This window comes from Chlamydotis macqueenii, chromosome Z (genome assembly GCF_036417535.1).
Source record: "Chlamydotis macqueenii isolate bChlMac1 chromosome Z, bChlMac1.mat, whole genome shotgun sequence".
Lineage (NCBI taxonomy): Eukaryota > Metazoa > Chordata > Aves > Otidiformes > Otididae > Chlamydotis > Chlamydotis macqueenii.
The window spans coordinates 43,343,957-43,359,845 of NC_141593.1; the positions used below are offsets into that span (position 1 = coordinate 43,343,957).

Here is a 15,889-nt window from a genome sequence, read left to right on the forward strand (position 1 = left end):
GGGAGATGCAAACTAATGGTAGGTATCTCCGTAGCAAAAAGTCAAACTAATTGTGGAAGAAAAGACAGGCAGACGGACAGCTGGAAGCAGATTAAGAATCAAGAACAGTTATTCCTATTATGTTTGGCAAAAGTTTGAAGAATTAGAGGTTTTTCTTATGTTTTATTCCTGAGGACTCCAAAAGCTGCTGTCCCACCCTTCCCAGGAAACCCCAAGAGATCTTAGAAATTTGGAGTTGATGAAGTGAAGTTGTCTGATACCATCACATAATCTGGGGAATGTGACAAGGCCACAGTTGGAATAAAATGCTTTAAGACTGTGTGAAGAGGTGAGAGACATAGCTTTGTGGATAAAAATGGGTCTCAAAATCCTATTCCTAGAACACAAATCCACCACATCAGTATTTCTGGGTAAGTGTGATCACTGACATCCGACATAAGAGGCTGACATAGAGTCATAGAGAGAAAATAAGAGTACTGAGGTGACTGCATTAGAAGTCACCATTGTTGACAGTCCACAACTTTTGGAGGGGCAGCAGCATGCCTCAGACTGCAGGGAACTAGAGATGTGTGATGAAATCTGAGATGAAAATTGCTTAGCTAAAGGAACAGGATCAGCACTGGTAAAGTCTTTGAAGATACCTGAATCTGGAAATGTAACTTAAAAACCTTTGAAAAAACAAACAAATGTGATTGTGATCTAGGACAACAGCCCTCAGCTCAGCAAAATACTCTACTTATGTGACCATAATTCAATGCCGAATTAATGACAAGTGGATAGGCTAGCTCTGAAATCCAGTGATGTACAATCAAAGATGAGATGAGATTTAATTACAAGTTAATTACTGAGAACAGATAACTATACTTGAGGTATTATTGACAATATTTACAAGTGAAGTGTTCATAGCTCAAAGGGTAATTGCAACTCCTTAAACTTTAAGCAGGTACTTAGCAGAATAAAATTTAATTCTTGGTTAGACAGCCTAGGCACTACTGCACTTCACAACTCACTATAACTTTCCTGTACCATCACAGTGCCTGGTTTGGAGTTGTGTACCCTCCACTTCTGTCCCCACTGCTGTTTCTGCCCACTCTGCAGTGGCACCTACGTCAACTGCTCCATTGTCATTGCCTAAAGTGGCCCTTCACTTCTTCTGAGGCTTCCCCTTGCAAAATGTACATCAGCTGATTTCTGGCTTAAAATGTCACATTATATTTACTGTTCACTGAGATAACTACAAATAATAAAAAATAATGGCACAGAGGCAATATTTTGATTAGAAGTACACAGAAAGCACCTTGCTGTAAGACTTACATTTGTGTAAAAGAAAACCATTGAAAAACAAGCTATATAAACAGAGAGCACTGACTGTAAGAAGCAAGAGGATATGCTGCATCATAGTTTTGTTTTGTTTCTCTGTTAATCTTATTAAGTAGAAAGGACGTAGATTCAGGAAAAAGGCAATAAAAGAAAATTGAATACAGTTTCCTCATGGATATTGGTATTTCAAAACTCAAGCTAGATACATTTTCTTTGTAACTGAGAGGGGTTTGGTAGAAAACATAATTGTTGCATGAGTTCTAAAGGAAGTAAAAGGATATTCTGGCAAATACAATACTATTCAAGCTACTGTACTGTTAAAGCAAAGGGGGAAAAAGACAATATAATATAAGCCAAGGAAGGGCTAGGCAACAAAAGGAGAACAGACATGCTTCTATTATTGTACCACATTATGATGGATGATATTTATTTGTTTGTTCTAAGTTTGAGTTATGTGTTTCTTTAAGAAGCCAGGGTCAGCTACTGGTCACACTCCAAGGGAGGAAAGGTTTGACAGACTTCAGGGATGAACAGGCGAAACATAGCAGTGAACTGCAGCTCATACAGAAAGTCAGAAGCTGCCAGCAGACAGCCTGGCCTCAGAGGGATCAGCAAAAACCTTTTTTCTGCCACTCAACAACAAAAACATAAGCCTCCATGAGTTAACCAAAACCAAGCATGGATGCAAGGACACAGGGGAACAGCTGGGTATCTTATTTTGCAAGGCTATCTGGCCTAGGCATTGCACGTTTCTATTGAAGTATTTAAAGTTTTAAATCAAAATGAAATTGGTTTATTTGAATTTAAAAGCTGTTCAATATTATTTGGAAAGCTCACTCTCGGAGCAGATCTCACATCCAAGCTCTAGGCAAGTCAGGTCTCATCACACACCTGATAAGAGAGAATTACAGGGCAGCAACAGAGGGAGATTCTTCTCATTTAGTCCTAGGGTATCTACTGCCAAAGCAGAATGCATGTAAACAAACACTGTCATTCATTATAGCAACGACTTGGACAAAAAAAAAGCTAAGGGCAACAGGTCAGAAACATGGGTTGTCAGCTCGAAGAGTAATACAACAAACAATGATGCTGCAGTCTGGCAGTCATGTCTGTATGAAAAAAAAACCCAAGAAAAAAACCCCAAGAAGTTTGTAGTCTGGATGTTTGCACAAGCCTGCAGAAAGCCAGTACAACCTCCTTCATAAAACAGTTCCACTCACAACAGGCTCTTTCCAATACTAGCTGCTTTTCTGGTTGGAAGAGTTCTCTTGTTATTCAGTCCAGAATCAGTTTTAAAAGTTCTGGAGGAGAAGTGGGACAGTAGGCAATTAAGCATTTCAGTTATACAGCTAGCTATTTGCTGAAATTAAAAGAATGACAAGATCATGTTTACTCAGAGGCTTGTCGGTCCTTGGTCAGGTCTATGGGTGCTACAAAGTTCAGGTTCAGTAAGTAATCTAAGTCCTGCTCTTTAAAACAAAGCTCTATTTAGAGAATAACATGAAAATCATGAAATGTGGCGACTAAAGACTTCAAATTACATGACATTTCACAAAGTAACGTATGCAAAGGGCAAAAAGTTAGAAAATATAATAGTGCTTACCTAATATTTGTATCTTCTACTAATGCTTTGAGCATATCCGAAATGTGTTTCAAGTGTTGAGACCAGTGTGTACTTGGCAGTTCTGAGGAGGGGGGATAAAAATAAAACTCTTAAAGTCTAGTCTGTCCAACTAGAAGAGAACAGTGAAATTAACCATATTAAGCTATCATTAAAATTAGTGCAACTTGATTCAGTTATCACAAAGCATTTAAAATTTCATTTAAAAATTTCCCAATTTTCAACAATACCTATTACTATCTTTCTTAGAAAAATTCATTGACAAAACCATGTGAGGAAGTGTAGCTAGGAATATTCAAATGAGGCTGATGTACCCCTGTATAAATGCTACCTCAATATTAATATATAACCAGTGGAGTAACATTCTCAGAGGATCTTGTACTGAACTGAAATTATTGTTCATGAAAAACTGTACCACATTGAGCAGTGGTTTCTCAATCTATAAAAATGGGAAACCTGAAAAAAATTAGGTTTGCAATCTAAAAGATCAGCAGAATTCAAGCTTCAGAGACAAATGGCAAGGCTATTTCTTGTAATACATATATGAAAATTTTCATAATGACAATTACTAATATTATAAGATAAGAACATTTAGTATTTTTCCAATCCCGGTAACTTGTCTTCATCCTACAAAATTATGCACTCTTTCTTTGTTACTCACTTCTGGTTTAGTTTTCTTTAAAGTTACAGGTGTATTATTGTTACATAAGAATTCAACGTTCCCACAAAAAAAAAAAAATTAAAAGAATATTGTTGAAATTGCTAAGACAACACACTCTGTTTAGGAAATGGCAAAATTTTGTCTTCATCCCTTTTAAAGTTATTTTAAGACATATACAGATCATGCAGGCTGGCTAATGCTGCAAATATTTAATGAATAAACTTACCAAAAGGACATCTGAGTAAAGCTGTTACAAGAGGCTGGTGATGGTAAGGGAAATAGGCCTTCAGTGGGAATTTATGCTAAGATACAAAATCATTATTTTTAAGAGATTTCTGGTCAATTTTCAACACAAACCCATAGTGAACAATCCTAGCAATATAGACTGAAGCAAGAAAACACAAAAGTAACTCTACACTTAATGTTAGGATTTTGCAAAAAGAAAGAAGGGGGATATTTAGGAAAAGATTGCTTAGAAAAAGTAATTTTTTGATTTTTAAAATACATGCATTAAAAAAGATTCAGAGTATGAAGAAAATGACATCTTAATATTCTTAGGCTTTCTCCCTGTAATCACAGAAGCCTTCCCTCTTAATATGCAAAGGTTAAAAGAGTCACTAATTAGTTTAATTTTCATTTTCCAGTTTAAACAGGTGCATGATTATATTAAACTGAGATCTAATAACATCCATAAAATCTGAGGGTGTGATGTAGATTTTTGCCTTATGTTCAAAAATGGAAGCCTAAGAAAGGGTAGTCACAGATAACAGACTCAAGACTCATCCTCTCTTTATCCGGGTATATGCAGTTTGTATATTGTGAACATCGCTGCTCATGTAATTGAGACGAGCAGCAGCATACCTTAGATTTTTTTGTTCTGCAAACATCTACAAACAGGCACATCTAATGTCTAGCATGCATGTGCAAGTGCAATATGAATTCCTTTTGAAGTGGATTGAAAACTGGCCCAACAGCAGAGGGTGGTGATATTGACACGAGGTCTAGCTGGCGGGCAGTAACTAGCGGTGTACCTCAGGGGTCAGTACTGGGTCCAGTCCTGTTTAACGTCTTCATTAATGGTCTGGATGATAAGGCAGAGTGTTTCCTCAGCAAGTTTGCTGCTGACACAAAACTGGGAGGAATGGCTGATACGCCGGAGGGTCGTGCCGCCATCCAGAGGACCTTGACAGGCTGGGGAAATGGACTGACAGGAACCTCATGAAGTTGAACAAGGATAAGTGTAAAGTTCTGCACCTGGGGAGGCACAACCCCAGGCACAGATACAGATCAGGGGCCGCCCAGCTGGAAAACAGCTTTGCAGAAAAGGACCTAGGGGTCATGGCAGACACCAAGTTGAACATGTGCCAGCCGCATGCCCTTGCTGCAGAGGCAGCGAATGGTATCTTGAGCTGCATTAAGCAAAGGATTGCCAGCAGGTTGAGGGAGGTGGTCCTTCCCCTCTCCTCAGCCCTAGTGAGCTGCCACTCCAGCAGCCAAACCTGGAGGACTATGTCTGGTTCTAGGCTCCTTAGTACAAGAGAGACAAGGACATACTACAGAGAGTTCAAAAAAGGGTCACAAGGATGATGAAGAAAGGCTGTGAGAACCTGGAGAAGTGAAGGCTCAAGGGGGATCTTATCAAGGTAAATAATACCTGAAGGGAGGGTGCAAACAAGACAGAGCCAGGCTCCTTTCAGTGGTGCCCAGTGACAGGACCAGAGGCAATGGGCACAAACTGAAACACAGGAGGTTCCCTCTAAACATCAGAACCAATTTTTTTTCTTTTTTTTTTTTTCTTTACTATGAAGGTGACTGAACAGTGGCAAAGGTAGCCCAGAGGAGTTGTAGGGTCTCAGCCCTTGGAGATACCCGAAAGTCGTTTGGACATGGCCCTGGGCAACTGCTTCCACGTGGCCCTGCTTGACTGGGGGGCTGGACAAGATGACTTCCAGAGGTTCCTTCCATTTCTTTTCATTTTATGTCATTTCAATCTTCAAGTCTCCATATCAATCAATGATCTTAGAACTCTTTAGAAAAGTCTAAATAAGAGACTATTTAGCAAATAGAACATCTCTTGAAATTCAGACTAAAATGTGATAAATTTCTAAATCCAATGAAGACTGTATTTAGTACCTCATTTGAGGGGGAGGATAGACATTCATGCATCTTATAAAAAAATGGAATGACACATTCTCTCTCTACTAATTTTTCTGTTCTGTAAACAACAGTTAATTGAAATCACAGCACACATATATACAGTATTTTCAGACAGTCTCTGTATCACTGGTATGGTAAGACTCTAAACGTCTACTTGTCAAGTGGAATTAGCTTAATTAAAAATGAAAAAAGCATGCATGTAGCCAATTAGCTTGCACCAAAAATCCCCATGAAAAAGCAACCCTTGACACAGTTAGTAGTAGCCAAGACAACCCACAGCATGAGTTACATATGAAAACACTATTGTAAAGTAAGTGAAAACCAGTTCTCAGCATACTGTTTAAGGAAAGCAAAAAATGTTTCCTTTCTGTCATACAAACACAGTATTTTAGGCATTTCTTTCCTTACATAAGCCATTACAAAAGTGCAAAACAAGGTATAAAGAGACAGAACAAGTTTGGATGTGGCTGGTTATAATACTTGCTATGGTGTATAACAGGAAATAAAAATTGAACACTGGCTTAAAATATTTATCCGGCTATTTAAAACAAAATTCCCAGGTGAAAACCACTGACAATTCTGAAATGATCCAGGGAAAATAATCCTGGAGGAAACTATAATTTCCATCAAATAAAAACATGACCTTTACAAGTAATATGATCCAAATATCCTTAGGTCAGCTTTCACTACCATCACAAACTTGAAGGAAATCTGCTTGTACAAAACATGGAAAGGATTATTCCAACAGTGATCTCAGTACACCTATTCTAACATTTTTTATTCAATGACTACACAAATGTTTTTTTTTTTCCTAAGTAGGTTTAAACACAATGTTCCATTTACACCTTTTTCTGTCTCCTAAAACATAGAGGAAACAAGACTATTCCTAAACCCTGTAGCAGCGGTTTTTTCACACTTTTCAGCTTTATTTCTGCCAAACCTTGTTCTCTCTAAATGGTCTACAAAGTCATTTGAAAAGACAGCTATTTCTGACAGCTGCCACACTGCAGTAGGGAATCATTCTCCTCCTACTTTGCAAACCTGTGCAGCTGCCAGACGTGACCTGGCTCTTTTGAAAATTCTGTGGACAAATCTGTTCGCCTAGCCTTTTTTCAATTAACTGTACTATAAATTCCTAAGGTCTCAGATGACCCAGCCAGAACCCTCTTCATCCTCTGTCATTAATGGTTTTACCATTCCTCTGTGAAATGCTAATAGAGCACATTATGTCCTGTCAAGGGCATCCAGATACCACAAAGATGGGTGCCTTCTGAATATACGTAATATTGGTATGACAGAAAAATATGATCTGGTTTAAACAAAGTTTAGGAAGCAGTCTGTGCCTGCATTTTTGTATGCCAACATTATGGTTGATTCATAAGCTGTGCAACAAGGGATTTTAAACTTTAATATTGAAAATAACACCTTAATTAGAGCCCTATGAATTAAACTGTACACAAGTTAAACAGTGAAAACCTAACATTCAAAATCACTTCAAAAAAGCGGGCAATAGTCCATCGCAATGCCAGCAGGTGAAGGACTTTCACCCTGAAGCCAATGCATCACCTGCACTACAGGATTAGCTCTTGGGTGTCTGATGGGTGTGGAAACTACGTGCGTTCTCCACCCAGTCACCCCCACTCCGGGCTGCACAGCGTGCTGCTGCCATGCAGTCAGGGTGGCATAAAATTAACATGCCTATATGTTAAGCAAAGACAGTTGCAGTTTCATTCTTAATTCATACTGCCTGAAGCCGTATGATTCAACCAAAGCAGACAGATTCAATCAAACTGCTAAATAAAGGCCAGTACGTCACAAGTTCCAAGAAGTCCCAAAATTTTCTTAACTGCCATCTCCCCAAAAAGATGCAAAAATCAAAGGAACTGGACATTTTCTTAAGTCTAAAGTGAATGCTACTAAATGACAGGATACTTTCCCAACTTACATGATATGAGTTGGAGTTAAACAACCAAACAAAATGGTGAGGATGTGAAATGACAGTGTGATTTGGGAACGTGAAAAGAAGTTTGCAACCTATAAAGAAGACAAGACTTTTTCATTTCTCCATTTTTAAATTTAAAAATGAGAAATTGATCCTGCTCTTTTTGAAATTAACACATACGAAAGTAATTCTATTTAATTCAGTTCAGTAAGACCTGTATAAAAATCTGTGCAAAAGAAGAGACACAGAGGTGGGAAATTTGAAGCTTTAGACTGAGGAAAAACTTCCAAGAGGCCACTGTTGAAGACCAGAAACTGAAACCAGTATGGATTCTCTGTCTTTTACCTTTCGAATGGACAAATCTGACTATTCAGTGCCCTACTTAATAATTTGGGGAAACAAGGGTGAGGTTATTATATCTGTTTCATTTATTGTCTGAAACCCTCCTACTGCAAAAGAGAAATGCATCTGAAGTTTTTCATTCTTTCTATCAAAGATGGATGCTCATGAACATGTTCACTATACAGGCAGAAACTTCAGCAGCAGGGGAACTGCCTTTGTGAAAATCACAGTTTAGGTGGCAGGATTACTCCAGGGTAAAGCCAGGTAAATTGCTCTTACATATTGGTTTCACACTATAATTTTATTCACAAGTGAAAATGTTTGAACTGAACTGCACATATATATAGCTGTAAAAATATGCTATTATTCAGCTCATTATATTCAGTCACCATTCTTAACAGTAGAATTGTTCCTTTCTTGAGAAACTTCATACCTTCTCACTGAAAAGAAACATTAAGAAATAGATCTTGACGAACCTTCTTGTTTTCATTCTGATGAGCCTGAAGGAAGAGCTGTGTAAACACCTGTATTATGGTCATAACTTCTGGAGACCCATCAGCTTCCAGCAGGGTATTCCTAAGCATTGGAAAGGTACATTATGGCTGATCAGATAATTAGTCTGCCCATCACACCACCGTTAATTGAAATGAAGAAAAAAAAGGTACATTCTTTGTATGCTGTAGTTTCAAGCTGTGTCTGAGCTCATTATTCTAGTGTGGAAAGTGATAGAAATACTAACTTTGTAGGCTTTTAAAATTTTATTTTTACTTTTAAAAAACATATGCAACTCCTACAAATAAACTAGATGTAATAAGTTTATACAATATCCATGCAGATACACATAATTTACCCTACCAATAGGGAAAAATATTGTAAAATTTAAAAAGAGACTATCACGACTTTATTAGGCAAATTTGGCAGTCTTATTGGGTTCAGAGCAACTATTCCAATGCCTACAATTAAGCGTACTTCAGTGCTTTATAGGACTTCATCCCATAGGGCATCTCAAATTAGAGAGAAAGTGCAACCTAGTACAATCTTCTGCGATATGGTATGCAGATAAAATAAAATATAAAAAAAAACAACAAAAAAAAACCTCCCACAAACCTTGACTTGAACAAATATTAAATAAACATTCCTACAAGGAGACTGAACTTAAATAATACAGCTGCTGTTCAGTCACTGTGACCTCTTAGTGATCATAAAGCAATGAATCAGAAGCACAAACACAAATGAGTGTACACCAAAGGCAGACTTTAGATTAGTAAATGCTAAAGATTTAGGTAGAGACCAATGCATTCCAATGTGCTTTCAATGGTGAAATTATAAAATCCACTCTGGAGGTTCAGGAAGCTGAACACTTTAACTGGCCTTCCACAGGGCATAACGTAACCTTGAGCAAATGGAGCAGAAAAACATACGGGCAGCAAAGCGTCATTTTCATTCTCTTATTTGAAAGGCGTGTAATAGTAAGGAGAAAAAACACTCAAAGCAAGCTGCCCCTGCGATACAAGGTTTTCAGTAAAGAATTGTTTCACTCTTTCTGTAATGATCTAAAAGCTAAGAACAGATAACATATTACTGTAACAGAGACATTTGACAAAACAACAGGCACATATAATCACTAATATGAACACAAGAAATAGTTCACAGAAACTCAAGATAGTCTAGGTGTGTGGACTGCTGCACATAATAAGCTTGCTGCAACAAAATAAGCTTCTACTTGGGAAGTAAAAAGCACCAGTTAATATCCCTGAGATAAAACAGTCTAGCACAACCAACCTCAATAAAAAGCATGCAAATAGCAGGAAAAGCTATTAGCATTTTTAAAACACATTAAGGATTTAATACCAACAAGGTAGAGGAACAAGCATATTAAGGAGAAACAATGGAAAGCAAACAAGGGAGCAGAAATGTAGGCTGAGCAACAGGAAAACATGATTAATTTCTAGGATGATTTGGAACATTCATACAAGTGCGAAGTTATATTAGGAAACACTCTGCTGGACAAAGTCCTGCATTATCTGAGAAACAGCATCTAATCCATTTCTACTGTCTACCAAATGGAAAGGGTGTAAAAGAGTTACGCACTCTTGTGTTATTTTTAGAAGATATTTTATATACCCTGACCTTAAATAAGCCAAGAAGCTTAAACAAGTTTTGTCTCCCTATACCATGACAATATGCAGCCTTCAGCTTAAGACACCACTACAGCTCTGCTGAAGTCACAGCAGTTTTCAAGTGCACTTGGCTTTGAGAAAGTGATTTGTCTCAGCTATTCAGAAAATGCTAGCTGTGCTCAGACGCTGGACCACGGCAACAGAAAGGACTGCCATAGCAATAGCTGCCACATGGTTCCGCTCTCACAGTACAGCAGTCTACAGGTTCTACAGCAAAGACACTTCTGTTAGTGCCTGCAAACCTACAGGTGCACACAGATGCCCCCAAACACATGCACTTGGGAGCTCTTTTTTCTTAAAAAGGAAAACACTTCATGAGCAAAGAATGTCAGTCACTAAATACATTATTGTTGCATTGAAACTGTAATATTGATAACCCTGGCAGTAGATCTACTTTAAAAGAATGATAAAATAGTAAGTCAAGTGAATTGAAGAGAAAAAGCCACTGAAAACTGAGTACAAAGGACTGGAAGCCCCCATGTGGTAAACAATATCTATCGCTTCAAAATAATGTCTTCAAAACCAAACTCATTATTCAGGCAGATCAACAGTTTAATGCCATTAAGAGCATATCTGATATCAATCCTCAAGACTATTAATACAATGTAAAAGAGGCTACACTGGTAAGTGCAAATGTTTTAGCTGAATTCCATCTTCATGCTGGCATCAGCCAAGCCATTTCAGCATTTATAATTTTCACCTCAAAATCATATTTCAACCACAAATCTCTACTGATGTACAAAATTAACTGTAAAGGCTAAAATACAATGTAGTCAACTGTATCAATTATTATTATAACATATCTTTTATGTAAAGTTCACGAGATTTTAAACATTTTTCATTATTTGCAGTATATTACACAGAAGGAGACACTAAGGCATACAGCTAAAGAAAAAGATATCCTGAAATTATAATGCATCGCAGATTATAATACTTCTCATGAAGAAAACCTCAATGTATCAACTGATCACCTGAAACACTTTCAACTATAATTTCAAAACTTACTTGAAAATTTCATTAACAATTCTGAAAATGGCAGGATGGCTTGCTGCTTGTGGCTGTTGATAAACAAATGAAAGAAAATTACTCATTAATAAGAAACAACTCGAAGAACCACCACTGTATAATTTATGGCTTAACTCACAGATGCTATTACACTGCAATTATTAAGCTGCAACTCTCAGATCAACTCTTACCAAACTCTCAGATTTTATCAGGATTAGGCTTTTCAAAATAACTACGTCAAAGTCATGGAAGCAGATCCACAGCGATACTGAGCAGGTTAAACAGCTGATAAATGCAGACACCTGGGATCCCAAACTGTTTATGACAACGATCACTAGAAATACTAAAGGTGGCAGACGGAAAGAACAGGTTGTTGCATGCAATTGCTGCAGGCAAGAGACAGGGAGCAGATCTACAAAAAGCTTTTTTCTTCTCTTCACACAATCCCTTTTGGATGTGCTTTGAGATCCTTGCTACATCTTCAAAATTGAATTCCAGAAATTAAATTTATTTTATCACTTTTTTCTTTCATAATACCACACACACTTTGGTCCATTACATTTTTTCACAGTATTACCTTTGTCTGTGAATTTCAGAGTCACTTACTATATATCACAGTGCATCAAAACATATTTTTTTAAAAACTAGTGAAGCTTTTTATCATGCTACCACACAAAAGATTGCTTTAAGAAAGTTGTTATACTAAACGCACACTAGTAAACACACTACTTTCCATTCCCATATTCTTAATTTCTAAGATTCATTAGGTTTTTACAGAGCACCAAGTATAACTAACTACTTACACATTCCCCAAAGTATATTTGCCTAAGTTAAAAAAAACCCTCACACTTCGTGTTTCTGAAGTTAGCACCTAAAGATTTGATGAGAATATAGTTTCTGAAGAATCTAGAGTAATGCACGTTTAATACAATGCATTCCATAAACTTTATGATGCACAGAAGGAGTAGTGTTTATAAATGGCATTTATTATAACAGCTTTATGTGCCTGATGCACTACTCCAAAGAAAACTTCTACGCATTTGTTTCAAGTTAGGAAGAACAAAGTGAAATAGAATTTTTTTCCTTGTTAATTGTACACAGGCAGAATGAGGACTTCATATGATCCCTTTGTTATAATCTCAGAATATAAAGAGACAACTTTTAATTCGAACTGTCTAGAAGAGCTCCTTGTTTCTCACAGTTGTCCTTGTCATACTGGAAATAGGAGGTGGCACCCCATTTTCATGTTTTACCACTTTTTTCCTTCGTCACACGGCTGTGGCTGGGCTGTCCTATTGAACGCCTGCCATCTAGTGTCCCGGACTATTTACAGCCGGTTGTTGGGACGTGTGAAGAACAGCATGCAGCTTGTTGCAAGGCTGCTCCCCCAAACTTCCACTACTAGAGGGAGAAAAAAAAAAAAAAAGCTGGCTGGATGAGATAAAGAAGGGACACGTTCATCTCTCTTTTTTTTTTTAAAGGAAAACTTAGACTAGACGATCTCCAGAGGTGCCTTCCAACTCCAATCATTCTGCAGTCCCATGAAAACACGGAAAGTGAGACGTTAAGTTTTTCAGTCCTGTGAGCTAAATGGTTGAATTCAGCCATTTTTCCACTATCTTTTCAGACCCTCTACCCACCTTTGCACACATACTTCTGTGATGACATAGCAACTCACTGTTGCTTAAGACAGGTTGAGTATAAACTAGAAAGGGTTCATCAGCACGTTGTCGCATGTATCAAGATCAAATGATAGTTCTTTTAACAAGAAGAAAATAAATGTGTTGTATGCAATAATGAAAAACTCTCCATTCTTTCCTGCCAGACAGCAGCAATCTACAGTCTTGCCTTCAAGAAACCACAGTTATTAGCTCCTAGTATTTAATCTACACTACTGAAATCAATATGAATTTTATCACTTGTATTCAAAAGGGAAAACAAAAAAAAAAAACCCAAACCCCCACTGTTATCTAATTCACAAGATTTTGATCAATGCACTGCATGGAATTAACTTTGCAAGCTCTCAAAGTAAGAATGCTGCCATAGTGCAAAAGTCTCCAAGGCAATTTGACGACCTGCCTGTTGTGTAGCAGGACTAGAGCAGGCAGCACAATTCTGCTGCGGCCAGCAGCAGCTCTGGAGTTTGGGAGGTTTTATCAGTTTCAGGAGAGATCCTCATAGATTTTTGTGTTGCTGACATTATCCCCTTATTTTTTCAAAATGAAAAGGCGTTTTACATTTTAATAATCTTGTCTGCAACTATGCAATACTGTTCATAGAAAGCTCTGCAAACCAAACATACTGTCTACCAGGAGCTTGTTCCACCACTTTTAAAACATGTTCAACACAGACAGCACAGCACACGCTAAAGCAAAAAGATCCAAACACAGGGAATTTAAGCTGCATGTGTGATATCATGATGACATATTTTAACAGGGTGTGCCTTTTCATAAAAAAAAACCTCCACACAAAAACATTGGGATTTTTGAAAGAAATAAAATAGGAAAAATATACTGTAACATTAATAATTATATACACACATTCTATAGAACTACTCTACTATTGTATCTCTATTATCAGAAAGAAGAATCCTAAACAATTAACTTATAATATAAAGCCAGAACTGAATAAAGATCTAAGAAAAATATGTTTGTATCTACAGGATGCAAGTAAATGGCACAAATACTGCCTTTTATCAACCACAAGTAAGAGTAAACATAGGGAAACAAATTGTGCCCAAGATCACACAGCAATAGATTTGAGGTGACAGCACCACAAACCCCCAGTTCTCTTGACTTCCAGACGCACATGCAATTAATTGGACACCACACTTCTACAGTTAAACACATCTACCTTTAAGAAACCACCAAATACAGCACAAACTGCTGTATTTCAAATACTGTATTTCAAAGTTGTATATTTACCTGTTTTCCTGAATTCTGTATGTACCAACTAAAAATAAGACGTGTCGATTAATTTTTCTCTTATACCAAGTGCTAAATGTACTTTTATTTTGAATCATACACTTATTTTGAAAGCACAAACATCTTTTTACAGACGTTTAAAAGGCTCCTGAATTCATCAACATTATGAATAAATTACTGTGCACTATTTCAAAAATTTTACCATAACAACACAGCTTTTGAAGACAGGCAATCCTGAGGGAACTAACTGCAACTTAGCTGGAGTGTATTACAACAAGGAAAAAAAGCTTCTTATTTTCCCTCTGTCATTCCTCCTTTCTCCTTCGTTAGTGCCTATTTCATTGACATGGCTTCCAATGTAAGGTGAGTGTGGATCCACCCAGACTCAAAACTTGGGGATAAGGCACAGCAAGAGGGAAATGCAAGGGCTTGGGAAACACAGCAGTCTCCAGTTTGGTACTCTGTCAAGCAATATGAAAGCCACCATATCACCCACTAAAATTGTATTTCCTCTGTAATGCTCTAGTGAAAATAATGGCAGGGGAGACACCACAGCTAGAGCTTTAACTGCAGACTGCAACGTAATTTTCATGCTGGGCTGACTTGGGAAAGCTGACAAGGTGGAAGAACAAAACACAGTAATAACAGATGGAGTTTGTAAAGGAGAATCCAACAAATTTTAAGCCCCCTCAACCTAGTGCACTTTTCTTGCAATGTAACTTTTAAAGGAATAAAACTACTTTGGAAAGCTACCTAAGAACTGAACACAAACTATAATTGACACTGATTCATTCACATCTCTTTTTACATATATGTGCTGTAAAAACCTGTTTGTATACAGGTATACATATATCCATATATGCATTTCTGGTAAAGCATAAAATTCTAATACGTGTATTTATTTAAATTTTAATTGTTAATGCGCACATACAGTTAGTTCAGAAAGGAACACATCCACTCATCCACCAAATTCTGTAGAAGCTATAAGACCATTTGTGATGGTCACCTCACTTGTTTTTATTACTTCTGAATAACTATAGAATTTCCAATATTAATTCCAGTTTAGCCCCAAAATCACAAACCTAATAGCATACCATATACACCATTGCACTACAATTACTCTTGGAACTGAAATATAAGAGTATTACGTATCAAGTTTCTTTCATAATAGAAGTAGAGTGGCTTACAACTATCTGGGTACCATAGATCTCTATGAGGTTTACGTACAGTTTGGTTACTGTTATCAAGATATTTTATTTTGATAAATGACTCTGATTATGCAATTATGAAAGAGCTTATTGGAATTTCCTTCTTATCGTAGACTATAATCAAATCACTAACATATTTCTGCCTATTTATACTCTGTAGGTTTTCCTCCCAATAGAAAAAAAAATGTATAAATCAAGTTCTGTCTCACGATTCCACTTTTTATTACCATATCCATAAGGCACATAGAGGTCACATCCTACGAATACCATAATCCAACTGCCAAAATATGCATGCCCATCATCATGCCCATTCAAATCTTTTATTTGAATATTTGTCAAATATTCACATGTATTTACTGTCTTTCCAAAACAGTACTCATACTGTTGGATTCAAAGTGCTGACTGATTTAAAGTACAGTGTACAAGTTGTACAAAATATAATTAAGTATTTTAGAACACAAATCTTTTTTTAGAACACAAATCTGGATCAAATCTTTTCTTCCATACTGCCTCTCTGAAGCTTCTCATC

General features: G+C 37.1%; 1 protein-coding gene across 1 annotated transcript in view; it reads right to left on the bottom strand.

The window, feature by feature from the left end:
• The window catches only part of FANCC (FA complementation group C), a 68,864-nt gene that overhangs the window by 8,084 nt on the left and 44,891 nt on the right, over nt 1–15,889 (bottom strand). The window contains exons 8-11 of the mRNA XM_086770583.1: nt 11,229–11,281; nt 8,520–8,619; nt 3,829–3,904; nt 2,924–3,005 (exon numbers count right to left, since the gene is read on the bottom strand). Of these exons, the coding sequence (XP_086626709.1) occupies nt 2,924–3,005; nt 3,829–3,904; nt 8,520–8,619; nt 11,229–11,281 (311 nt within the window). The remainder of the gene's footprint in view (nt 1–2,923; nt 3,006–3,828; nt 3,905–8,519; nt 8,620–11,228; nt 11,282–15,889) is intronic.